The sequence below is a fragment of the Topomyia yanbarensis genome, chromosome 2 (assembly GCF_030247195.1).
Source record: "Topomyia yanbarensis strain Yona2022 chromosome 2, ASM3024719v1, whole genome shotgun sequence".
Taxonomy (NCBI): Eukaryota; Metazoa; Arthropoda; class Insecta; order Diptera; family Culicidae; genus Topomyia; species Topomyia yanbarensis.
Window position 1 is genome coordinate 346,213,951 of NC_080671.1, and position 27,561 is coordinate 346,241,511.

Consider the following 27,561-nt stretch of genomic DNA (forward strand, 5'->3'; position numbering starts at 1 on the left):
AAAGTTATAGTTTTTATTGTAATTTGTTATATTTTTACTGAAAAAGCAATGCATTATGATGATAAATATTGGGTTATTTGCCCTAGCATATAACCCATATATTGTAGTTTCATTTATAGAAAAAAATTGCTTCTGAAACATCTGAAAGAATTCCTTTAGGAAACTGAAAAAATACCTATATTAATAAACATAGTTTAATAAAGAATACCAAAAAATATATGTTTATATTTCATGGAAAGAATGACATATATAACTCCGCCTTTAGGACAAAAAGTTTTGAAGAACGACCACCAAGAGATTACCTGATCATAGCGTAGCATCAAATTCATAAAGCGATCAATTCAGCAGTCACATGACTATCGGATAACAGACGAGTAAACTGGTTTGATGTGGGGTGCCAACGAGCCACAGTTGAAAAAAATCAGACTAGGAGCTTATTGATCACACTGGTAATATGTTGAAACAGTGTAATGAGCTGAAAGCCGCTGAAAAAGACGATCATGCCAGGGGCGCATAAGGCTTGAGAATTATACACTAGCATGTTAGGGGCAGTGTAAAATTCAGGAGTTGAAAAAACGGCACGAAGTGGTCGCCCACGTAATCGCGATGATGGATGGAAAAGAAACTGCAATCCGAATGGTTGGATGGCCTCATATGGCTTATCTACAGACTCGATTGTGATAATTATAGAGACATAACGCGCCTCAATATCGCTTATAATGCACTCTTCCGTGTTCTGTTTAGCAAGCAGAATTTTTTTCTGTGATTACCCCAGCGGGCTACAAGAAGACAAACGACGAACCATTTCCTTATGACAATACTACTAGTGCCCTGGTAATCAAATTAAAAGATAAATTGAGCATGTACTCGAAAATACGATTCTATACAGTGTACGAAGAAACGAAACCATAATCACATGCTTCTTGGTTTCATGAATTATTAGTCAAAATTGTAACTTGATATAACTTCTGACAAAATACTACTAAAACTTTACTGTTGAACACTATGATGAAGAAAAGAAAATGGAAAATGACTCCATGCATGCTTACAACGAAAAGCTTTTGTGTAAAGTATTCAAGTTTAATTTTTTTTTTTTCAAAGAAAATATTAGCGATTCAGAAAATTTTAGTCAATTCATTCACTTTCCACATAATGATGCAACATTTGAACAATATATGCTTAAATTTTCACTGGGCGAGTGATACTGTTTCTTCGAAGGCACCTTTAAAAAAATGCGGTGCGCATTATTACTCAAATTCTACTGGAACAATCGTTTCGAAATTTTGCATAGTTCTTCTTCACATCATTCTCCAGGTAACTACAAGACCTTTCGTTAAAATTATTACTATACCTATTTTTACAATAAAATTTTTTTTTTTAGCGAAAATAGCTTTAAAGCGGTACGAAAAACTCAAAAATCAAAAAGTGCAAACTGAGATTACGTGTGCTTTCTAACCCCTCAAAAAGATAGTGACGAAGAGAGAATGAAAGTCTTGAAAGAGGCAGATTATTTACATAGAAGTAAATAGAAAATGTGTGAAGTGCTTAGGCTATTTGGTGATTATTTCAATGTCGATATGACCAATGGGCTTTAAAGGTAATGTCGCTCTTTCAGGTGATTGCTATGCCAATATATCTTCTTCATATTTATAGCTTGCGATTATTTTTGATTCATTTGGAATTCTTGTTCCGGAGATACAGATTAATGAATCCTATATAACCCAGTATCATGAAAACGAAATAGTTAAGACTATCAGAATGTATTAAAATTCATTTTTGGTATGGCGAGTGACCATTAAAAATTTTCTTGGCCACAAACACTGTTTTTGACGAATCCGAAGCTCATTAATATAAGCATGAAAAGTCTTAAAATTGTAAATCATGGTTCTGGGTATAATAAGAATTTGAAGTATTAGGAGACATTTCGTCGCTGTTCTGCTATCTTATGACAAGTGCCATTTATCACATAACGAGAAAAACGATTTTTAAAGTTTGAGATTGAATATCTTGAAGCGTATAAATGGTATAAACAATTCAAAGAATACAATTGATGCTTCTATCTATTCTGTATTAATCTCTCAAATATTACGACGATTGGTAGACTATGTTGCGAATTTTTAATATAAATGTAAACAAAAGTCGCACTAACACGTGTCACAGGTGTGTATTGATGACGAAATTTGTATGACGTGTCATAATCGTGCATGGAAAATTTTCCATAGAAAAAAATCATCAATTTTTAACTTTTATTCATATCCTTGACTTCATTCGGTCTATAAACAATCGGTGAGATGCATTTTAAACAATCGGTGAGATGCATTTTGAATAAGTCAGGGAATCTAGAAAAATAGTTATTTTTGGTTACAGTGTTTCCAAACATGCTATATTTCCAGTTTAAAACTTAAACTGCATTTTTCTCACAATGCGTGTATTTATGTTTTGAAAACGATTATGCCATAGTGTTTCTCAGATAGTTTTACATATAAAAACATCTTATACATCAAGATAACTTGAGCCAATACCAGACCCAGTCATTTGAAGTAAACAAAATAAAATTTCTCAGCACGTTTCTCGCAGTATCTCAGTAACCAAGCAGAATGTTAAAATTCAGAAAACGCCGCTTTGTAGAGATATTTTAGACAAGTAATATCTAACTCAGTTTACCCCAAAATGGCGTTTGTCATAAGATAGCACAACAGCGACGATTTATCGTGTTAACGGTACCTTGGGGGTTTCAGTACAACTCAGTACCGTTTGTTGCTACACAGTAATGTTGTATGGCATAAATGTAGTCGGATCAGCTATCTTTTCAATACATCGGCTCTAATTGTATTCCTCGTTCATTTCGTTGTGGAATATGGAACACTTAACCGAAACATCTACTGAATTATCCTTCTTTGGTCTAGTAGTTGAGACAGCCAATAAAACTTCAAGTGAGGCGTTCTCAGCTTAGGGAAAATTCGGGCTACTAAAATCTTCGCTATTAGTCAAAAGATACAAAATCCTTGCATCCCCCATCGAAAGTTCAGGGGGGACATTGGAGGCCTTTTTTACCGGACCCAATTTGTGGATATTTTAGGACATTGAATGGTTATTTTGCATATAACTTCATATCAATGTGATATATATGCATTTCTAATAATTCAATATATGTTTCATCTACAGTTCAGCAAAGATACGAACAGTTGAGAAAATGCACGTGATATGTCTATTTTTCATAATTTTTATCTTTAGACATCCATATTACACAGTTAAGTTAAATATTTTTTCGAGATACTCTTCTTAGCTAGAGTTTATATAAATACTCAGTAAAGAATTGAATTAAATTGGAGTTGATGTAATTTTCGATTTTGCCTCCCCATAGTGCATGGTTTGCATCAAATACCCGGATTCTTCGGTCGTTATAAATAGCACTGGTTTACGAAAAAAATGATTTCTTTCCTAACTATGTTTTCTAAATGTATTTTGGACCACTCACACCCGTCCCAAAAAGTGTTAATAATATTTTTTTTTTCCTATAGAAAGACGATTTTCTATTTTAAACTTGGTTCTCGGAGTTGTTCAGAAGTTTTTGTTAGTTTCCATTTTTCTTATAAATACAATAGAAATTCATCCAAACCTATAGATAGTTTTTTTTTATAAATTATAGTTGTGAAAAATCTTGAAAAATAGATATCATAAAATTAAATTGAAAAAAAAATAAAATCAGAGTCAAATTATTTTTTAAGCCTAAAGCCTACAGTTGTTACGGCATTTAATTAGCAAGGGACTGGAAGGTGAAGTATATTTTTCAATATTAGCCATAGTACTAAAGGGAGAAGAAGGGGTTGAAGGGTGAAAGTTTAGAAAAGCGTGGAAATGGTCATATGAGCAAGCTAAGAGTTTACCTGCGACTTAACCCTTTGTCTGCTACCGTAGGAGTCAGGATCTTTTGGCATTAGATATGCGGATCACCTGAGTCTACGGAATGTCCGAACAAGCTTAAAGTAACTTGTTACTTCATGCTGTACGAACCAACAGCGATATGTGCAGTACGAACAGATTTCAAGTAATGTTTGTCTGCTGCCCAGAAGGTGCCATCGTATTGTCGAAGCGGTGCCGGAAACTGCGTCAGGACTTCATGAAGACTTTCAAAGCTAATCCAGGACTTTCGGGCATGGATGTGGGAAGTATTCTTCAAGTACAGGTCTATCAAGCAATAGAACTGGACCGTAAAGCAAAGCATTACGGCCAAAATCGCGGGTCTGAAAAACGTATGATCAGGATCTGAACACATTCAATAAATACAAATGCTGATGAGACGTATGTCAAATTTAACTTGAAACAGCTTCCGGGACAGAAGCTTTATGTTGCCAAAGATCACTGAGATATTCCCAAGGAGTATAAATTTGGTGTTGCGGACAATTGCAGTTATGGCCGTAAAGCACCAAATAACGAAAAAAAAAATCAAGGAAGTTGAAAATGTTTAATGTTAATTTCTTCTAGATTTATAAAATAAATGAAGCAACGTAAATTTCAATAATAAAATAAAATAACTGTTTTATAATCAAACTTCTACCAGAAATCTAACTGATAATGAAGGCAATAACTGAAAGTTTTGAATCTGTTAGCCCCCCTAATGGAAAAGGCTGCGCACGCCTATGCTAACCATTGTTTATTACATATCTTCAATGCTCCCTCACATCAAAAACAAAGACGTACGTCCTACGTCAAAAACCTTTCTATATAATAAAAGCAAAAGCAGCGGGAGTGGTCAATAAAGACAAAATGTTACCCGTTTCAATTTCTAGAAACGCAAAACTTGCTGGTATGTTGACCTCTTGACGTCTAATTCTTATTTATGAAGTGCAATGCTAGGAACTATAGATATTAGAACAAACAGCAATATATATTCAATCAGAAACCGCAACCACAATATGCACGTGTTCCTTTTCCGCGCATCAAATATCGGATACCTACATGCCGAGGGTAAATGTCATAAGTGTGAAGGGAAAAAAACAATCAGTTTCGATTTGAACGAGCTTTAATTGAATTTCATAAATTTGTTCTCTAGTTATACATAATTATTTATCGTTTACTTATACTCTTGCCCACCGCTGTGTTCCATTGCAATTGGTGTGTAAATCATTGGTTTAGTTCACTAATACATTACCTCTTCTTTGTCTGCCTGGTTTCAAAATGTCATCTCCATCAGTTAGTCTCGAATCCATTAGTGTCCTTGTCTGGATGTGTGGGTTTGGATGTGTTTAGTGTGTATGCAAATCTAATCAAGACTGACCCTAACTAAATGTATACTTGTTACCCAAAAATTAAAGCAAATACAAATATATACACAAACATCATATCACTTATTTACAATTGGTCGTAGAAAAAATATATCTTCTTCTGTTTCATCAGATCCGGATGTTTTACTGTCAGTTAAGGAAAAACAAATTTTGAGCAATCGTATCGCCTTTGTAATAATCCTAATAGCAAACCTAACCGTCCGAAACTAATTTAGCATTTAGTCAGGACAGTTTGATCGTTAATCCGTTCTATTTTGATACTGTTTCGAATTCAGTTTGGCTATTTTCGCACCTGATGCGTGTTCCACTGTGTTATCAAAGTCTTCGAACTCATTCCTGTATGTATAGGATAGCATTCCGTAAATTGCAAAATCACACTGTTTATCTTCTGCTCGCTGATGTACTGTATGTCATATCTGTGTCTCTTTTCTCCTTCAACTAAATAAAAAGCAAACTGAAATGTGAGATTTTGACTCAAAAAGCAGCTGTTATAATCGGTTCTGTGTATGTGTGTTAACAATGCAAATCGCTTCTCATCTCACTGCATCCGATAAATCGCGCCGAGGGTTTTCTCCCTTGTTCCTTGAATTGATTATTATATTCACGTACTTACTAAATGATCACAGTTGATGAATATATTCTTTCATGTTTGTTTTTTGTTACTTCCAAATCTGCCACAACTGACGATAGCTATAATTACAGCTGTGTATAGTTAGTTTTACCATTGATAACAGACATGTAGGCTAGAACCAAATTTATTAAAAAACCTGTGTAAGCTTTAAAATCAAAATCAATGACTCACTGCTGCCATCTACTCCACTGTTACCCTCACGTCGATTGACAGCTGCATTGCATCGACCGCTACGCCACCTACAAACGATTGCTAAATGTGTTTTAGTCTCTCGCTTCATTCGAAATGGCAGTTGTGGATGCTTACACCTGTTTTTAATATAGGCCTGCACGTCTGTCATCTGTGGTTCAACAGTTGTGTGAGAGTGTGTGGTTTCTTTACTCTACTCGGGCAGTTCCAGAACCGAAAATTTTGCCGTTTCTGTCAGTGGTTTGTGTACTATTCTAAGTTTTTTCTGCTTTTCTCTGCAATGTCAATATATGCTTTGTTCTGCCTCGTTTTCTGCCGTATTCAAATATATAAGATGAAAAATATAGGAACAATACTACTTCTTCTATTAATTATAGTGAGGATTCAAAATAACTATTGTGTTATTGAGAAATTGGTTAAATATTTTATTTTCTTTTTAGTTGTTCCATTGAAACGTTTCAAATTGTGCCTTTCGCTGTTTAGCGTTTCGGTTGAAGGCAATACTAATCGGATAATTCTAACTCTAGGTTCATAAATGGTTCGATTTTTTTGTTTAAATAGCAGACAGCATTTTACTGGTGCTGTCGCTGAATCTGTTGATAGTTTTATATAAATTAGAAATAGTGTCGCTTGTATGAGGAACAAACGACAAACTAAAAGTATGAACACAAGTTCAATTGTTGGACAAAGTAAATTTATACTTCCGCAATACTTGACAAGCCATCCAAGTTGTTTGGTTCGTGGTCAGTTTTGGCTGTGCCTGGGAGCGATTTCAAAAAACGCGTGTTAAGCATTAATTGCAGTACTAATGGGTAAGTATAACAGAATCTTGTTTTTTAAATCGAACTTTAGTCAGACCCATTCTGAAGAAACTTTTTAATTAAGTTCTTTACGGACACAGCCAACCTCACTTTTCTTAACCCTAAATAAAACGCCTTCTTTCGGCATTTACCGACCTGTGACCCTAATCATAATTCAACTTATGTGGTTTTCGTTTGAAGCGAAACTGAGTCAGTTTCTAACCCCAACTGCTGTCAAAATGTATGAACTGACAGCGGTTGGGGTTAGAACCTGACTCAGTTTCGGGTTCAAGCGAAAACGCCATTAGAGTTCCTAGTAAGAGTAGGAAAAGGTGGTATAGCCAGTTTGCTTATAGTCTTCGTGCATGCAGGTTTCAAAATTGGCGTGGGATATATTTGTACCCCAGTGTACGGTTGCCTTTAGCGTTTCGTCAGGATCCGTGCTGTCAGTGGAAATGTAACTCGTGACAATACCAGTTTAAATAATTGTTGTTTTGCTACGTAAGTAACAATTAGTATTATTTAATCATTTTTAATCATTTACTCAAAAAAATAGTATAATTTTGAAGTAGAAAAAAATAGCTCTCATTTTTGCTGATTGTTATTGTTTTATTATTTTTTACAGTTTTTTAAAACAATGGCCCGCAAGAATAATTTGCGCACAGTAACTGCTGTAACAGTAACATTGCATGTTATCAATGTATTACTCAGATGTCAGAATGTCAGAAATATTTTTTCATTTCAATTTCCACCCCATTTCACTGTATTTTCCAAAACCCAATTTTTAAACTTTCACTCTTCCAAAAAATTGCACTTTTTCAAAAATATCGAAGTTCCATTTTATACCATTTCTAGACCATTCTTTCAGCTTTTAGAATCACTTGATTTTTTTCAAATCAGTTGAAAATTCGCTAAGTTATAGTAATTTTTGTAAAAAAAAGTCAAAGCCGCGATTTTTTCACTTTTTTTGTTCGATTTATGTATCATTGATTCAATAAATTCCATACTTTCACTTACACAGCTGTTTTTGCGATCAAAAGACGCAAAAAAATATGTATTAGACATTTCTTTTGTTTGCATTTTTATCTGCGAAAATTGCGATCAAACGCGTGGGGTACGTTTGTACCCCAGTGCAACGTTCTAGGGTTAACAGTTCACTTATACTGTTTACTTGGACTTAGACAAAATTTTGTGGACGACCATATTTACCCGAAGCAATTCGCAAAGAATTTTTCTAAGTCCATGTAAACAGTACAAGCGAACTGTCAAAAATGAACACTTGAGTTCATTTGTGACGTCAACGTAAAGTATTCAATTGAATACAAGTACAAGCAAACTGTCAAGAAAAGTGAGGTTAACTGTGTCAGTAAAGAACCTAATAGAACCTAAGCAACAATGAGAAATTCATTCTATAGTTACTATATTCGCAGTTAGGCGGAGACACTGAGTAGAGAAAATTGAACATGTCAAATGTCGGAACCAACATGTTCTCTTTGGATGTATATGGAAATAATATTGTGATTATAATGATAATTATTTTACTCTTCCTCGTGTTATCGAATGCAGAGAAACGAAAATAAGCAATATGTTACACCAAGAGATATTCGCACAACTATGCAACCATATCATATCTTCGAATTCGCACATGTAAAGTTCTTGCTCACGATGTCAACACTGAAACTATTAAGCTAGAGCTTTGCATGGGATGCCAGTGTTTTATTCCTGAAATAAGAGCTGGCAGTTTTACGACTTTTGTATCCACCTAACTATGAATATAGTAACTATATTTGAGTCTACTTTCTCATCCCGTTCAAACACTCCACTGTGAAACCCAAAAAAATGTCTCCAAATCGTCCTATACGAATTCAATAATGGACGCCTGTTGGACGATCTATTAAACGTAATCCAACGTTGGTTCATCGGACTATTTTGAATCATTTAACTTTTTTTTATTTCGATTATAGAGGTTTTAACCTTAAGGTCATCGGGTTAGAAAAATCTCTTATGATAAATTTCTAACCCTATGTGCGGAGTCGGGACTCGAACCCAGGTGTGCTGCGTACAAGGTAATCGATTTACCAACTACACTACGCCCACCCTCTACATTTATATCTTAAGGTGCTCTGCTTCTTAACAACAAAGCAAACGGACAAATTCTACCAGCGTCAGTATGTTATTATACTCTAGAAGTAGCGAAGTTCCGGTGCTCTCTAACCAGGCCCGTAGCCTGCGGTTGGCCTTAGGGGGAGGTGGGTGCGGTGCTCAAATTTTGTTTTATAAAATAAGTCAGGATATGAGTGACTTTTCTAGGTATTCTAGGGGGTCTCATATTGTGACAAATGCCATAATAAGCTCAGAGGCCAAATTTCTCATCATTTGGACAATTCTAGACCCCCGCCCACTTCGCTTGAAATTCTTAAAATTGGAACTATGGGGAAATACGGAGGGAAAATATATTAAATGCTATAACTTTTTAAGTAGCACTCAGAAAATTACAATTCATACCTTATTTAATGCAAATAATCTTAATATTTGAAAGAAGATATTTCTGTTTCTTGATAAATACGAGAAAGTGGGGTACTGCGTCATTTTATCCCCAAAATCCCCTATAACGTTTTTACTCTGTGATGCAAATCACACATATTTTGAAGTTTATTTTGAATTTTATCATCATTTCTATTATTCTTCAATCAATTTTCATAAAATGTAACTCGTCGAACGTGGAAAATTTTTAGAAATAAAACTAAAATAGATTCGTCACCGGTAAAATGCTCTCTGACGTGACGGACTTGTTTTCTGTCTTCGTTTGCTCGACTTGGTTCGTCGTAGCGGTGGTAGTTTTTGCACTGAGTCGGTTTTTTCCGCGCAATCGGTACGCGCGGTTGTGACGCAACGTTTTTGTAAGGCACAGGTGTGGTTTACTGCTGTGGGAGGTGAGTGGCGACGGCGACTTCAATACCGATTCCATTGACAGTGTTTCTACGCCTGCGGTTTGGTCGTGATTTATACAGGTATATCGGTCGACGTACAGTTGAATGTGCGACGAGTGGCAGCGGTGGTGTTTCACCCTGGAGCTGGAGTGGAGTATTTTGGCGTTTATCGGTCCTCGTAGTGAGGACGATTTCAGCGGCGGCGCGGTAGTGGTTGTTTCTCAGCATTCATCCATCTCGCCGTAGCGGCGGTGTCTTCGGCGGTGTACTGCGAACGGTGATTGCACAAGTTTTGCAGTTTTGGCGCTACCTTTTCACTACATTCAGCAGGCATTCCAGAAAGATGCAGAAAAGTTAATCTTTTCCATTTTTATTTAATTTTTTTTTATATTCATTTATTTTATTTTTGCTATATTTTTTCTGATTCCTGCCGTCCCAACGTCTGACGGGGACGACATAGATCATAACGTTACATTCGTGAATTACTCAACCGGCGCAATAACGAAAATCCTAAACTCTAATCAGAATTCCTCTTTACCAATACCTCCTCTGGGTTCTGGTATGTATCCTGATACGGGTTCTGGTACTGATACTGGTGCAATTAACAACCAACCCAACAATAATGTTCTGCCTGTTCGACAATAAAGTCAACAAACGTTTTTTGCTAAAAGAGAGTGTCCAAAATTAGTAAGGGTCTGTCTGACTGCCAATTTTTCAAGCGTACATGAAATAGTCAAGGTTAATCCCAATAAAATTCGCGTAGTCTCAGACCAGAAACAGGCCTAAGCGATCGTCAATGATCCACACTTTAACTTGAAACATCGCGTGTACATTCCGACTAACGCCGTAGAAATAGTTGGTGTGATTACCGAAGATTCCTTTACGGTCACTGACCTAGATAACGGTGTGGGCCTTAGGCTTAAGCGTTCTACGAAAGAGCGATTCAAATGCACTTTTAAGGAAATTAGGAAAGTAACGAACCCAAATCCAATACGACTGCAAAACATATTCTCGGATGTATGTAGCTCGTAAAACGATCATGATTATGTATCTATTCTTGGTGCCGAAAGGAAGAAAAGTACTATCCCTGGCTGGATCCCAACTATTAGCGAGTTAGCTAAGAAACTTCCTCTGCCTCAAAGAAGCCACCGATTACCAAGCTAGTATCCGCTGGTTTTCAAATTCAAGGCAAGAGCTTTCCGAGTTTCCTATATCAAAAGAAAAACCACCGAGCTCGACCACATCAGGAAAATGAATCTGAAATAAGTCTAATCTATTTTTAAACAATTTTCAATATTTTTGGAATCCCCCATCAATTCTGGAGTATTACTACTGCCCAAGCGTTCCCTATCGCGATCGGTTCCGCCAGCCAGCATGTACTTCGTCTTAGATACATTTATCTTCAGTCCTACTCGTGCTGCTTCGCGCTTCAGTCGGGTATACAGATCTGCTAGCGTCTCCTTGTTTCTACCGATTATGTCCACGTCGTCAGCGAAGCACACGAACTGTCCGGACCTCGTGAAAATCGTACCTAGCATGTTGAACCCCGCTCTTCGCATTACACCTTCCAGCGCTATATTGAACAGCAGGCCGGACAACCCATCGCCTTGTCTTAGTCCCCTACGTGTTTCGAACGGACCTGAGAGGCCACCCGAAATTTTGACACAACACCTTACACCAGCCATCGTAGCCTTAATCAGTCTTGTCAGCTTCCCAGGGAAGCCGTTGTCGTCCATCATTTTCCATAGCTCTACACGGTCCACCGTGTCATATGCGGCTTTAAAGTCGATGAACAGGTGATGTGTCGGGACCTGGTATTCTCGGCATTTTTGGAGGATTTGCCGTATAGTGAAGATTTGGTCGTTTGTTGATCTGCCGTTGATGAAACCGGCCTGATAACTCCCGACAAATCCATTTACCAGCGGTGATAGGCGCTGGAACAGAATCTGGGATAGCACTTTGCAAGCGGAATTTGTCACTGTGATCGCTCTGTAGTTTTCAAAGTCCAATTTGTCGCCTTTCTTGTATATCGGGGTAATGACCCCTCCCTTCCACTCCTCCGGTAGCTGTTCTCTGTCCCAGATTCTTCCGATTATTCGGTGCATGCTTTTCGTCAGTTTCTCCTGACCCACCTTGAAGAGTTCCGCTCCTAGATCATCCTTACCAGCTGCCTTGTTGTTCTTGAGCTGTTGAATAGCCTCGTGAACCTCATTCATAGTGGGAGCCGGTACATCCCCGTCGGCTGCCACACTGACATAAGCGTGCTCCTCAAACGCCCGATTGCCCGACTGCTCACCATTCAGATGTTCATTGTAGTACTGCCTCCACCTTTCGACCACCTCACGTTCGTCCGTCAAGATACCACCTTCCTTGTCTCTACACATTTCGGCCCGCGGCATAAAACCGTTGCGAGAGTCATTCAGCTTCTTGAAGAACGCCCGTGTTTCTTGAGAGCGATACAGCAGCTCCATCTCCTCTCTCTCAGACTCTTCCAGGCGGCGCCCTTTGTTCTGAAAAAGACGAGTCTGCTGTTTTCGCTTCCGTCGATATGACTTCACGTTCTGACGAGTGGCTTGAAGCAACATCGCTGCGTGTGCTGCATTCTTCTCGTCCAATATCAAATAGAGATCAAAGGAAAAGACCTATGCATTAGACCTCCCCACATTTTTAAAAAGTTTTGAAATATGCATGGGTCAGCTCAGATTTTGGTTCAAGGTGTGATTTTAAAAACTTTCGTCAAAAATAACTCAATTTGGACATGATTTAGAGGTGTCTCCAATTAAAAATCATATTTTTGCTATGTTTCCATAGAAAGATCACTGACACTCTAATTTAATAGGCCCTTTATACCCAGATATCATCAAAGATTGTTCCTTAGACATATCTTAACATTTTTAACAGGTGAATGTAGCTCTAATCGTAATAGAAAATTTGGTGACTGGATTTTTATATAGAAAAGAATATTAAAACCCAGAAAAAATACTACTAATTTTCCTTAGTCTTAATATACGGTTATGGTATTGAAGTTGAATGAAACAAATATGCCCAAAGCTATCTAACGGGTTATATTTTATTGCCTAAAAGTTTGAAAAGGATTGGTCCTGTAGGTAATTTTCTACAGCGTGTTTTCCGTAATGCAATTTAATGTGGGATACTCTTTATGAAACCCATAGAAAAAATCAGACGTATCGAAATAATCTCAAAACATACGGCACTTAATAAAATTAGCTTCATTGACCTGAGTTAAGGCATATGTCGACAGGTTATCGTAAAGTTATTAATAAACAAATACAAATACAAATCGTTTGAACGGCACGATACTGTGTGCCTGTTTAATCGGTATCTAGCCTAATTCTCTCCAAATTGTTCAACCATATTCGAAAACCTGTACCCTCTTGTCCAAAAACTGACCACAAACCATTGATTAATTGCCCAAACATGACGAAAATGTATATAAATTAGACAAATGATTTTTTATCGTATTTAAACTGTTCTAAAATGACTAAGTTTACATCAAACCTTTTAAAGTATTTTTGTTTCCTGCTGCATTCTCAAATTTTAGTTTTACTAAAGAGCATATCCCTATTACGCTAGGGTGAAGTAATTTCTGTTCGCATTTTCATTTACCATAGTTTAGAATCATCAGAGGGAAGGACGTTGATCCAGAAGCATCGATAAACAGTAACTTTCGTTGGAGTATCTAGATTTAAATTTAAAGTATCTAAGATCCTCGAATTTATTTCTATCGTTAATCATAAGAATCAAATGTAATTGAGTTCACTATCCGGAACCGGTCGGGCTCTAAAAAACTAGTACTACTAAAATAGTTACGTAAAACCGAAACAAAGCTAATTATTTCCTTACAAAATATAAACCGATACATATAGTTCAAAAAAATCACGTCCAACTAGAGCCAAGCTGAACTGGTTTAACACTGTACGAAACTAAAAAAATAAACACAAAATCCAAAATCCTATCAGCTAAAACAGTGGTTCTTCTTACTGCGGATTATCCCAGCTTTGCAGCATTGGTTTGCCAAGCTTTTCGCTCGACCGAGGATCCGGGGGCAACTAAACACTAGCGCCATCTTTCGCAAGCTTTTCCTGGGCGAAACAGTCGGTAAGTAACCCGGCGGTGCCATTCAACTTGTTCTTGTTATCCACCGGTTGCTGAAATAGAATTGTTGTCGTGTTACATTAATTTGAGATATAGAGGGAATGAAATCAGTTTGGACGTAGATAAATCAAATCAATGAAACTTAAAACATGCTTATTTCAAATTGGTATTATTTAATAAAGTACCATACGCTCCCATCGGCTAATGACAGCGATGATGATTTAAAGAGAACGCATGGTATTTAGTTTGGGTTTTTATACCAATATCTCAACGAAGTACCATGTGACCACATCATCCCAGAAGATGCTTATAAGAATACAAATTCAATTCTTCTTACCGTTAAATTGTTCATTCCATAGCAATCGTAAGTGGCATTCTTGCCCTTCGATTCGCGTCTTTCGTTGAACTTTTTGTACCGCCCGATAGCGGGCAGCACCAGCAACAGCAACCCGGACAGAATAATAAATAATCCAGCTAAATAGAATGACAGATTGTAGTTCTCGGTGTAGTCCGAAATCCAACCTGCAAAAGCGAAAGCCACTCGTCATTATGCAACAAACATGTTACATATGCATCAAAGGGGAACTCACCAGCAAGCGGTGGGCCAACCAAATTAGCCACTCCCTGCACCAGTAGCAGCAGTCCGTAGGCGTTCGTGAAACGTTCCAGCGTAATCAACTCCACCAGAATAATACTTGTTAGCGAATAGTTGGCGGCAATGAACAGTCCAAATGCACCAGCCAAACAGGATAGGCTCTGTGAATGGTGTAATAATATTAGATCATGGAATGGTGTGAGAATAAAGTGAGAAAAAAAGAAACTTACGATGTAGTCAGAAAATAATGGCACCAAAGCGGTGACTAGTCCACACAATCCCATGCATACCGCGTAGGTGAAGTTGGCGTTCACAGACTTCCGATCGCCCATCCAGCCGAGAGCGATCTAGAAGTGAAATGAAAATGTTTGAAGTGGTGATATGAATTTTACCAATTTAATCCACCTAGCGGTGAGATGAGACCCTTGTTATAAAATTGTTTGTTTAATCATTATTTTACCAAGCTTAGCGAAATATAGTTTCGATTTCAATTGTGCGTTTGCAATCACTTTGGTGGAGTACTAAGGCCACGAAATTGCATATGAATCCTAGAATTTCAAGCCGGGGAGATACTACAAAACTAACAAGACTCTGGCAGCTCAATATCTTATTTTTTTACCCACAAAAAATTAAATGAAGATCGTAGTAGGTATTAGTGCTAGGTCAGATCGCTTTAGATCTTAGATCAATAAAGCCTCTCCCTACTGTGCTAAAAAATAATGCCTTGACGGAAATGAGCGAATCGATTGTCTGTGGCCTCAAAGCCTTCATACACATCCAATCATAATGAAGATTGAGAGTTTAGTGATCAAACGGACCATCAATCAATGGGCAGAAAATCATACTCATCAAGTTCCAAATAAAAATCTTTGTAATTGTAGGCACCTATCTACCAGTTCTACAACCTGTGGAACTAGTTCAAGTAGACGGACCATATATGAATATGGGAAGTACTGCCGCTCTACGCATAATTGTTCCATGTGTATAGCGATTCCCATAGCACATAGGGCAGTTATGCGTATAGCGGCAGTGTAGTGGTACTCGAAAGTGAGTTTTGTTGAATATTTACAAAAAGCTACATAGGAATTAAAACATATAGGGTACCTAATTTCACCTTATTGCTATTACCACACTACTTATTGGATGCTGAAGGTTAGCGCAGCATCTGGTACCTCTATTTAAAGCATTGGCTTCAATGGTAGGGTTCAAATTGGTGCTCTCGAGTAGAGGTGTCGTTGCGCTTAAGCATTTCAAGATTTCTAGCAAAGGTATTGTTATCAATGTATACTTATTAACCTTCCCTATTGGAGTCAAAGAAGGCTAGACCTACTTTTCGGGTTAGAAACACTTTAAGTGGCAAATAAGATAAATACAGCAAAAGTCCAATAACTCCCTAACGGTTGCGATTTGATCACATGCCAAAAAAGATTGTAAACTGTTTTGGTATGTACTTACCTCACCCACCATGTTGACAATGCCGATAATGGAAATCAGCATCGACGACTGCGAAGGCGTAAAACCCATCTCGGTAGCGTTATCCGTCAAATACACGTACGGCACATCGTACCACGTGTACAGCAGGAAGTTTGAGATTGCAAACAGCAGAAAGTGGATATCGCGGAAATAGGAGAGATCTAAAATACTGACCAGCAGTATTTTGAACTCATCTATCCCCTGATACCAGGCGGTTTTCTCCTTCGCAATCGTCGTCATTGAGTTGCGATAGATGTCCGGGCAAGACGAAGCCCTCAGTCGATACCGTTGGATGTTCAACATGGCCCCGCGGTAGGTTAGCGAGTGTCGATGCATACGCAGATCCTTCAGATAGGCGGTGGTTGGCGTTCGCACTCCAGTGTTGCGATGACTGTGCACTCGACGCAGGAACGGATGCTGCGGTTCTACGTCGTGTCCCGGCGGGAGGTGATTTATGTGCGGGGAATTCTGGGAATCCGGGGCAGCTACTTGGTCTGGATTGCCCGCCTTCTCAGGGGAAAGTTCATTACTCTTAGGACCTAGCGGTTCACTAAAGCTACGAGAATGTAGCAGATTAGGGTAATTTTGCAAAACATGCTCGTGCACATTTCGATGTTTGTAGAGTAATTCTAATACTTCGAACGGTACTTTCTCGCCATTTTTTATGAAGGTAGGAAAAGTGATTAATGAACTAAATAGGCGCGGATCGTCAGGATCTATAAACTCTCCGTTGGGGCCCTTCAGCAAATTTCCAATGGCCGCCCCGGAGTTGGCATCAGTGGCATTTAAATTATTGGTCGTGCCAGCAGTATTGGTGCTGTTGCTGACCGAGTACGAGTCGGCTTCCTTCTGCTTACGCTTAAGTTTCGATTTATGCGTAGTCCATTCGAGATCACGCATCAGAAGGCCACAAAGACACATATTAAGAAAGACACCTGCCAGTATCAGCGTTGTTCCACGCCATCCATACTCATCCAGCAAAATTTGCGTTATCTTAGCGAAGATGCACGTCCCAATGCCACTACCGCACACCGAAAGTCCCGTTGCAAAAGATCGTTTCTTATCGAAATAGTACGCCACGATCACCACAGCTGCCACGTAGCAGAGACTGAGTCCAAATCCAGCCAACACTCCGTACGTCAGGTATAACATTTCGATCGAATCCGCGTACGCTGACAGGGCAAATCCGAACGATGCCAATATGGAGCCGACGATGGTTACATTCCTACATCCGTACCGATCCGTCAGAAAGGAGGCCACCGGTCCGGACAGCAGTGGCATTGCCATAAACAGAGAACCAACCCAGGCGGTTTTACCTGTAAGAGAAATGTAAGAGCTGTAAAATTTGATAAACATCTTGAGATTGTTCGCTTACCTTTTCCTTCGCCAAAATAATCCAACAGTTCCACATACAATACGCCAAAGCTAAACGTCACTCCATCCGCGATCAGGTTCACCATGAACGAAGCGAAGCAAACAACCCAACCCCAGCCGCCGTCCGGTGGTCTCGCCTCGGCATATCCGCCTAGCGAACTGTTCTCATTCGAGGAGGATCCCGAAGAAGATCCCGAGGATGATCCGGACCCGTGAGATAGTATGCTGCCAACCGGACTGGAACAAATATTCTGCTTATGGTTAAACTGCTGCTCGATATCAGAATCACGGCAACAGTAGCCATTTTCCGGTTTACTGAACTGTACGTGGAGCACCGGTCGATCGCCAATCACGCTTTCCACCGGTTGCTGAAACTGCAAATTTGGACGCGGTTTCTGAATAACGCCATTCAATTCCTTGCCGAAGCTAAGATTCGAAGGACTTTTCACAATACTCTTCGGTCTGCGCTGTTTCTCATTATTCAAGCTAATTCGTAGCAGCGGCTTAACATCTTCCACATGTTCATCCGTTTCAGTCGAACTACCGCGAACTTCAATAGAATTCACTTTAGATATTTTCTCCTGGCTACACTCAATGCCTTCGTCATCGCAAACATTATCCCGCTCGCGCCCACCATCGTAGATTTTATTCACGTAAATGTTTTTCTTCAAAAGGGACTCTTTTTCATCATCACCGCCCTTGTCATGTACTGCTTCTTCGTCTTCACCGGCATCAATCACAGCATCCGCAAAACCTCCCCCACTAACACTGTTCCCGATGCTCGAAATCTTAGTCTCTGGATCATCCACGACTGCTCCACCGATGCTGGCACTGACGCTGGAACTGTTGCCGGAATCACTCGACGTTTGGTGCAATCCCTCCGATCCGACCGAGCCACCCGAAGAGGACACCACCGAACCACCCGCCACTAACTGAATACCACTGCTGGGCGATTGCTTCGGTGTCGGTGCGAAACCCGAAAATCCGAGAATACTGCTCGGTGACGATATCGTTGTCGATTGATTTAAACCGTTTCTATTGCTGTTATTGTTCTTGGTTTTAGAATGTTGCTGCTGTTGTACAGCTTGCGATGTCGACTGGCTGGCGTTACCAGCGCTATTGTTGATATTGGTATTACTATTGGAGACTCTAACAACATCCATTTCTCGATAATACGGCGATTACTACGCCTAGAAAATGGGTCTAATTGGGGGGCTAGCATGCGGAATACCTGCGGAGAAAGAAAAAGATGTAACTGTTATTAACCGTCACTTCATGTAGTCTCATGTGCAAATTACGTTTACATGTGGATTAGACCTCTCCACATTTTGAAAAAGTTTTGAAATATCCAGATTTTGGTTCTAGGTGTGAATTTAAGAACTTTCGCCAAAAATGACTTAATTTGGATATGATTTTGAGGTGTCTCCAATCAAATATCGTGTTTTTGCTATGTTTCCATAGGAAGATCACTTACACTTTGATTTGATAGGCCCTACATGCCCACATATCATCAAAGGTTGTTCCTTACACGTATCTTAACATGTTTTAACAGGTGAACATAGCTCTAATCGCAATAGAAAATTGGTTGGCTGGATTTTTATATAGAAAAGAATATCAAAACCAAGAAAAAATACTACTAATTCTCCTTGGTTTTCATCTTCTTTGCTATATAAAAATCCAGCTAACAAATTTTCTATTGCGATTAGAGCTATGGTCATCTGTTAAAACATGTTAAGATACGTCTAAGGAACAACCTTTGATGATATGTGGGCATGTAGGGACTTTAAAATCAGAGTGTAAGTGATCTTCCTATGGAAACATAGCAAAAACACGATATTTGATTGAAGACACCTCTAAATCATATCCAAATTAAGTCATTTTTGGCGAAAGTTCTTAAATTCACACCTAGAACAAAAATCTGAGCTGACCCATGTATATTTCAAAACTTTTTCAAAATGTGGAGAGGTCTAATGTGGATAGTTGGATAGGTCCCTACTATGTCAAATTTGGTGGGCAATTGCAGAATATTTTACTACAAATTACTATATGAGCAGATCTAAATAAGTCCAGGTGTTTGCATTTCGATGTCGTCTCTTCACTACTTGTGAACACACGAAACTGTTCCTAACTTACGATGACCCGTAAGAGATGCGTCAGTCTGGTGCAGTATTCAAGTTTCATAGTACTGAAGCGACGACGTCGAAACGTAAGCCTTTGAACTTATATAGTTAAGTTTTGTGCGCTTAATACAAAATGTTTTTAAACAAATTTTCTCCTTAGGGAGAAATATTGAATATCAAAACTAAGGTTAAAATATGTCTCGTCAGTAACAAGCACCAATTTGGGGCCAAGTTAGACATACATACAAGACGCCTAAATCAACTGGTTCCGAGTGATGTCCCGAGAGGCATAACTCTGGTTTGCTGACGAGAAAGTAAAAACGAACGCTTTTTCGGGGAGGTAACCAAACGCCTGGCACTATGTAATATTTATTCCCTGAGGCGAAAAAATGAATTAAACGAATAACAGCATAAGATCAAACTTAAAACTAGTTTGGATTTATCAATTAAGTAATATTTTTTGTGTTTCTGATTCTCCTCATCAGTAGCTAACAGCTGACCGGATGTCCCGGTTTGTACAGAAGTTCTGATTTTACTGACGAGGATCAAACTGAATCTGGTTTTTCTGTTTCGAATTCATTTCGTCAATAACTAGTATCAACTTGGGACCAAGTTAGACGATGTGTTTAAACTAGTACCCAAATTAGCACTAGATAGACAATATCCAAACAGTCACACAACACGCGTTTGGCTCCTTCGTCGGTAAACAAGCGTTCGTTTTCGCTTTCTCATCAGCAAACCAGAGGCTTTACTTCCCATGACATCATTCGGGACTTGCCAGTTGGTTTAGGCGTCCTGTATGTCGTGTGACTGTTTGGATATAGTGTCCAACTAATGTTAATTTGGGTACTAGTTTAGATAGATCTTTTAATTTGGCTCCAAGTAATAGTGCTAATTACTGACGAGATGAATTCTAAACACAAAAATCCAACTTAATTTAGGTTTTATTGTTTTTGCACTAGATCAGCCATTTATTAGAAAACTAGGTGCATTTGTTGTTTGTGGGATTCTATACTATGGAAAATAGTAGTAGGTAATGATAAGGCCCAAAAAAATTCGATGCAATGTATCTAATTACGTTTTAGCGTACATTAAGAAGTTACTGTAATTTTATGCAATTTAAACATTGTGTAAAACAGTTGCATCATTAAGAGAATTGTATAAGCACAAAAAAATCACTCAGATTTCTGCACAAAATTCTAAAAAAATCTTTTTTTGAGTATGCGAAAATACATAACAGAGCTTCGTCGACGCTGCAAAAATAGCAACAATATTGTTTTGATGCTTCTACTTCGTAAAGATTCTGTTGCATAAGTGATGCGCGAGTTCAAAAAGTGTGTCTGAACTATACCGACAAAGCATTAAGGTCGTCCAAATATTAGAAATCCTAAGATTTCAAATGGCATCATAAAAACGGAAATGATTGTAGTTTTAACTATTAAAGGCATAATATTCTCTCGGAAATGTCGACATTTCCTTTCCATATAAATAAGAAATGTTTTTATACATCCAGCTGTAGAAGTACTTATGTTAACATTTTATTTTTGTTCCGTAACGAATCCGACGGATAGGTTTCTGTCACTTTTGGGTACTATTATTCTATTATCTTTTTGGTAATAGACCATGAAAATTCGCCTTACGGTATTAAGCTGTATGCACACGAGGCGACAGGACACATGGGGTACCTGGGAAACCCCCACAGTAAGCGTCCCTTACCACGTTACTGCGGAGCTCTGGCGTGGCGGACCTTTCTTTCTCGCGCGACTCGTGGGATCAATGAGCGACGTGAAAAATAACAAAAACCAAAAAACGGAGGTGCCGAACCCCTTTGCTAAAGGTGGTTTGATGAGGTCTCCCTCCAGTGGAGAGAGTAGTGGAGCGACGGGGGCTGCATCCGACAGCACCAGTGACCCCCTAGCAGTGGTAGAAAATAGCCCTACCAATGCGCTGGACGGGCCACTAACCGCGATGCGTAAAGTGGTGGAGCAGCTCGATGCTATAATCGAGTTCACTAACGCGAAGCAAAATATCAGCAAGGAGCTGAAACAGAGCCTGCTGGTGCTCCGGAAGGCTGTTCGTGTCGCAAGACAGGAACAGCAGGCTTATGCCAAGAGGGTGGAATGCCGGGAGAAGTCCGACAGAGGATCCAGACAGTGGCCTCCAAGAGGGAGGGAAGAGAGAGGGCCGACATAGGTACCCAGACAGGGGCCTTCCCCTTCCTCTTCTATGGAGCAGCCATGTCGCTCGAAGCGGCGGCTGAGTTCCCCTCGAAGGGCAAGGGCAAGCGCAAGATGACGTCGAACGCGAAGCGCCCTAGGAAGTCACCAGGCGAGGGTGCAAAAAGCAACACCATACGGCGTGTAACCGTCACGGCCAAACGCCGTTTGGTCGAGGTAAACCTGGGCGAAAATGACACCGCCGGGCAGAGAGAAGGTACCAGCAACTCGGCGCAACCAGGGCAGGGGCGTAAACCCCTGGACGCTGATCACCAAGAAGAAGCCGACACCGGATGCACCGCGGCCCGCGAGGAAGGCCAAGGACAGAGGCGAGGCCTTGTGGTTAAAGACCGACAAGGACAAATCTGCCGACGTCGATGAGGGCGGCCGAAAGCCTCTCGGCCCTCAGGCAAGACGTGCGCAGCGTGAGACGCACCAATACAGGCAAAATGCTTTTGGTGCTGAAGCGAGGCGCCCAATCCAGGCCTTGGCCCAAGAGGTCCTGGGTGAAGGCGCCCAAGTGAGGTCGTTAGGGGCGGAAATGACTCTCCAGTGTAAACAACTGGACGAGTTCACGACCGTAGACGATGTCGTCGCAGCCGTCAAGGAACAATGCGAGGTAAAAATAGAGCGAGCCTCTGAGCGATTGAGAGAGGGACCCTCCGGCACGCAAGTAGCCTACCTCAGGCTACTGAAGGCAGATGCAAAAAAGGTTACCGTAATAGGTAAACTGAAGATAGGCTGGTCAGTATGCCCAGTTAGCATACCAGAGCCGTCTTCAGTGGATAAGTGCTATCGGTGCCTTGAGTCCAGCCACAAGTCGTACGAATGTAAGGGTACAGACAGGAGCAAACTATGTCGTCGCTGCGGCGAGGAGGTACATTAGGAGCGGGGCTGCAATAAGGCGCATAAATGCCTTATCTGCACCGCTAAGAAGCAAGCCCGTAATCATGCTATGGGTGGACATTCGTGTCCCTTCGGTGAGGCAAATAAGAAGAAGCCGTGAACGTCACACAGCTAAATCTTAACCATTGTGCAGCAGCCCAACAGCTGTTGTGGTAGTCGGTCTCGGAGTCGAGGACAGATGTCGCCCTCTTATCAGACTCGTACAACATCCCTGCCGGCAACGGCAATTGGGTGTCGGACGGGTCTGGGATGGTGGCAATCTGTACAACGGGACGGTTCCCGGTTCAAGAGGTAATACACTCCTCCACCGAGGGTGTTGCGATTGCCAAGATCAATGGTGTGTACTATTGTAGCTGCTACGCTCCACCAAGGTGGCCCATAGAACAGTTCAACCAGATGATCGACAGGCTCTCGTCAGACCTAGTGGGCCAGAAACCGGTAGTCATAGCGGGAGACTTTAACGCTTGGGCAGTAGAGTGGAGCAGCCGCTGTACAAATAGCAGGGGCCAAGCGCTAATGGAGACGCTTGCGAAACTCGATACTGTATTAGCTAATAATGGCTCTGCTAGCACATTCCGTAGAAACGGGATGGAGGCATGGATTGACGTAACATTTGCTAGCCCGAGTCTAGTTCCAGGCATAGAATGGAGGGTAGATGAAGGCTACACCCATAGCGATCATTTAGCAATCCGCTTTAGGATCAACTATGGCGTGCAGCATCCGAGGGCGAGAGATCCCTGTCAGGTACGCGGGTGGAAGTCCAATCACTTCGACAGCGAAGCTTTCACCGCGGCCCTGGGACTGGAGACCAACACCGACAGTCTAAGCGGGGATGCGCTGGTAGCTGTTCTATCACGCGCGTGCGACGCCACTATGCCGAGGAAAACCCTGCCAAAAAACGGCAGATGCCCGGTATACTGGTGGAGTGCCGAGATTGCTGCTCTACGATCAGACAGCCTCAGAGCTAGACGTAGGATGCAAAGAGCCCGCACCGAGGATGCAAGAGAGAACCGCCGTGAAGTGTTTCCAGCTGCGAAATTGGCCCTTAACAAGGCCATTAAAAGCAGCAAAAGAGTGTGTTTCGAGAACCTGTGTGAGAGAGCAAACGCGAATCCGTGGGGTGGCGCCTACAGAATCGTGATGGCTAAGACCAAAGAGGGCTCTTCACTCCCAGAACGGTCTCCGGACCGGTTAACGACGATTATCGAAGCACTCTTCCCGTCTCGAGCCAGAAGCCCCTGACCACCTGCACTACGAGACAGTGCGGGCACGGCCGAAATGGCGGCCCCAGTGACGCATGAAGAACTGCTCGCAGTGGCTAATTCCCTAGCAATGAACAAAGCTCCAGGGCCGGATGGAGTTCCAAACAGCACTCTCAAGGCAGCGATCATAGTGAACCCGAACATGTTCAGGCTAGCTATGCAGAGATGCCTTGACGAGTGCCGTTTCCCCGATAGATGGAAAAGGCAGAAATTGGTGTTGTTGTCGAAACCCGGGAAGCCGCCAGGCGACCCATAGACGTACAGACCAATCTGTCTGATCGACACGACTGGCAAACTGCTTGAGAGGATCATCCTCAATAGGCTAACCCCGTACGCGGAAGGTACGGACGGTCTGTCAAGCAACCAGTTTGGCTTTCGGAAGGGTAAGTCCACAGTGGACGCTCTCAACTCAGTGATAAATACTGCCGAGATAGCGATCCAACGAAAAAGGCGATGCATTCGATACTGTGCGTTAGTCACACTTGACGTGAAGAACGCATTCAACAGCGCAAGCTCGGATGCCATCGCGCTCTCGTTACACCGGCTTAGCCTACCGGTGGGTCTGTACCGGATCCTGGAAAGTTACTTCCAAAACCGCGTACTGCTATACGAAACCGATGCCGGTCAGAAAAGGGTTCCGATTACCGCCGGAGTCCCGCAGGGCTCGATCCTAGGCCCGGTGCTATGGAACCTCATGTATGACGGGGTTCTGAGACTGAAGTTCCCTCCTGGGGTCAAGATCGTCGGCTTTGCCGACGACGTAACCTTGAAGGTCTACGGGGAGTCAATCCCTGAGGTAGAACTAACTGCAGAACACGCGATCAACACGGTGGAGGAATGGATGAGCGCGAGCGGCCTGGAGCTCGCTCAGCATAAGACGGAGGTAGTTATCGTCAACAACCGCAAGTCGGTACAACATGCAATTATCCATGTGGGAGAAGTCGTGATCACCTCACAGCGGAGTCTGAAGTCTCTCGGAGTCATTATAGACGACAAGCTGACCTACGGCAGCCACGTCGACTATACATGCAAGAGAGCGTCGACTGCTGTTGCGGCACTATCGAGGATGATGTCCAACAGCTCAAAGGTGTGCGCCAGCAGACGTAGGTTGCTGGCAGGCGTTACCGTATCTATCCTCAGCTACGGCGGCCCGTCATGGTCAAGAGCACTGAGGGTTGACGTCTGTGGCTGGGACACAACCCCTGATACCCTTATTCAGCGGATGTGTCAATCGGTGGAGAAGTGGAACGCAGTCTCGACTGCAACCACCCAGATTGCCTGTAGGCTACAGGGAATTTGGCGCACCGAGCAACAGACGACGGGCACGACTAACTAGTGATTGGTTAGCTGGAGCGAAAAAGGCCGAGCGCAGAAAAGTTAGTGAATGGTCTGTTAATGCTGAGGCAGGTTTGGCGCAACGACTGGCAACCGCGTAAGAGGTAAACCCAGCCACCCCGAAGCAAGGCAGAAGAGCGAGTGTATAGGCGTATATGTGAACTTCCTCATTCCAAGATGGGAGGGTCGTAGCGTAGTATGTTGGGATTTAGCTATTGATGCCTCGTGGCGTGGCAGAGGAGTGAAAGGGTGAGCATCCAAGTCGGTCTCATACGGTATGTTAAGGGTGAGCACAAAAGTCAGCCTCACAAGGTATGAAAACGGTGAGCACCCAAGTAAGCCTCGCATGGTATGTCAGAAGTGGGTCCTAAGAAAAATGTCCCACATGGGATGCCAGGGGGAGCGACAGGGGTATAATAGAGTGGTACGATCGATAGTGAACCAGGTGATAGGGTGAGCATCCAAGTCAGCCTCACATGGTACGTTAGAGGCTAGCACAAAAGTAAGCCTAGCAACGAATGAAAAAGGTGAGCACACAAGTCAGCCTCGCAAGGAACGAAAAAGGTGAGCACAAAATTCAACCTCATGTGGAGTGTTAGAGAGTGAATCAAGGTGCGACAGAGAGAGAGCACCCAAGTAAGCCTCATACAGGACGTATGAATGCGTGAGCGAGAGTGAATGAGTACATCAAGTACAGCCTTCCTCCCAGAAGTAATACCGAGAGGTAGTCCCTGGGGGGAACGATGGCGGAGCCCAATGGAGTTTAGTCGGTATTAATGGCAGCGTCAACATTCGAGCCCGACACACCCCCAGTACACCCCGTGTGGTAGCTAATAGCACGTGTACTGGGCTAGTACGTGAATGTATTCTCCATTGTAAAAAAGGCACTGCGATCGGACCATTTCAGTTTCATTTGGAACCTGCCAATTTTCCAGCGCATGCAAAACTCCTTCAGAGTAAAATGTTATGTCTAACACCTCCTCTCTCCTAGCTAGTCAATTTCCAACATTCAGAATATGTAAATTTGTACTACACATGTACTACATCAGTTCAGAGCCTCTAAGATTGATGTCTGAACCTCCCCAAATCATGTGATAAGCATTTGCGTTATTGTCCATAATGAGCCGAAGCCCATTTTTGTTACAATATAATAAACGCTTTTAAAATCATCAGAAGATGATGACTCGTTATACCGCAAATATGCCGGACAATATATACATTTTGTCGATGTAACCGACAGTTAGAGTAACTGTGACAGGACAAGCTTGTATTCAAATATGATGTAGTGTTGATTATTACTTATATAAAGCATTTTTTTTTGGGGAAAACCGTATTTTCTTACATACTGAACGCATAGATGTGAGACACCATTTTTTCACCCAAACTACCATAACAATCGAACAAAACGCACCAGGGTTTCGATCGTTGATTCAAGTTTAAGGTTGCACAGAGAATGCGCAAAATTCGCAAACGAAAAAAGCAGTTTTTTTCCACACCGTATGTCAGATTTTCATAAAAATCAATCAGCGTATGTAGAATGTTGTTACAGTACTGCTGATTGATTTTTATGAAGATCTGACATACGGTGAGGAAAAAAACTGCTTTTTTCGTTTGCGAATTTTGCGCATTCTCTGTGCAACCTTAAAGCAAACACAGAGCAGTTTGTTTGAATAGAAAAAAGTTATCCTGAAAAAATATGATATACGTATGAATATAGGACACACTGTATAAAGGTTGAGATTTATTAGGGAGCATCTAACCTATATCACGAAAAGTTAAAATTTGCAACCACTCTATGATCTTGCATTTTGGTTAGACAACTCAAACAATCTTTCTTTTTTGCATTAATCACACCTGTATAGGGGATAAAAGAAACCAAAATCTCTACTCACCTCCTGCTTGGAAAGCACGTTCCGTTTCCTCTGTGTCTGTTTAGAATATGGGGCTGGCGAACTGAAGTCACCGGTTGTGTAATGCTGCTTACGTTTCGTTGAAAAGGCGTCCATGCGGTTTTATCCGATTAATACCCGCAACAATGCAATGAATCTGCAATAGACGAGAGAGAGAGGGAAACAAAAAATTATTTAGTGAATGAAGCTGACGAATGATATGCGGCCTGATACGTGGTCAACGGTCAAACCGGCTGATTGGGAAATTGATCGAATTAACGAACGGACGTGTATGTAGGAGGAGGTGGAGGCTTTGCACCCTGTCAGTATCGGCAACGACCGAGACATGATGACTTTGACGTTCAATTGTTTAATTATCGCAATCATCCGGGACACGTGTGTCTGTGTGACTAAATTGACCGCAGTAGATCAAACAAACA

At 41.3% G+C, this 27,561-nt stretch overlaps 1 protein-coding gene across 12 annotated transcripts in view; it reads right to left on the bottom strand.

Moving 5' to 3' along the window:
• Nucleotides 1–5,005: 5,005 nt before the first annotated feature.
• Nucleotides 5,006–27,561, bottom strand: part of LOC131684159 (uncharacterized) — a 104,180-nt gene continuing 81,624 nt past the window's right edge. For all 12 annotated transcript variants that reach the window (XM_058966779.1, XM_058966782.1, XM_058966780.1 and 9 more), the window contains 7 exons: nt 27,125–27,278; nt 17,395–18,624; nt 16,002–17,335; nt 14,777–14,893; nt 14,542–14,707; nt 14,289–14,473; nt 5,006–14,004 (listed from right to left, as the gene is read on the bottom strand). In XM_058966779.1, the coding sequence (XP_058822762.1) occupies nt 13,906–14,004; nt 14,289–14,473; nt 14,542–14,707; nt 14,777–14,893; nt 16,002–17,335; nt 17,395–18,556 (3,063 nt within the window). In that variant the 5' untranslated portion in view covers nt 18,557–18,624; nt 27,125–27,278 and the 3' untranslated portion in view covers nt 5,006–13,905. The remainder of the gene's footprint in view (nt 14,005–14,288; nt 14,474–14,541; nt 14,708–14,776; nt 14,894–16,001; nt 17,336–17,394; nt 18,625–27,124; nt 27,279–27,561) is intronic.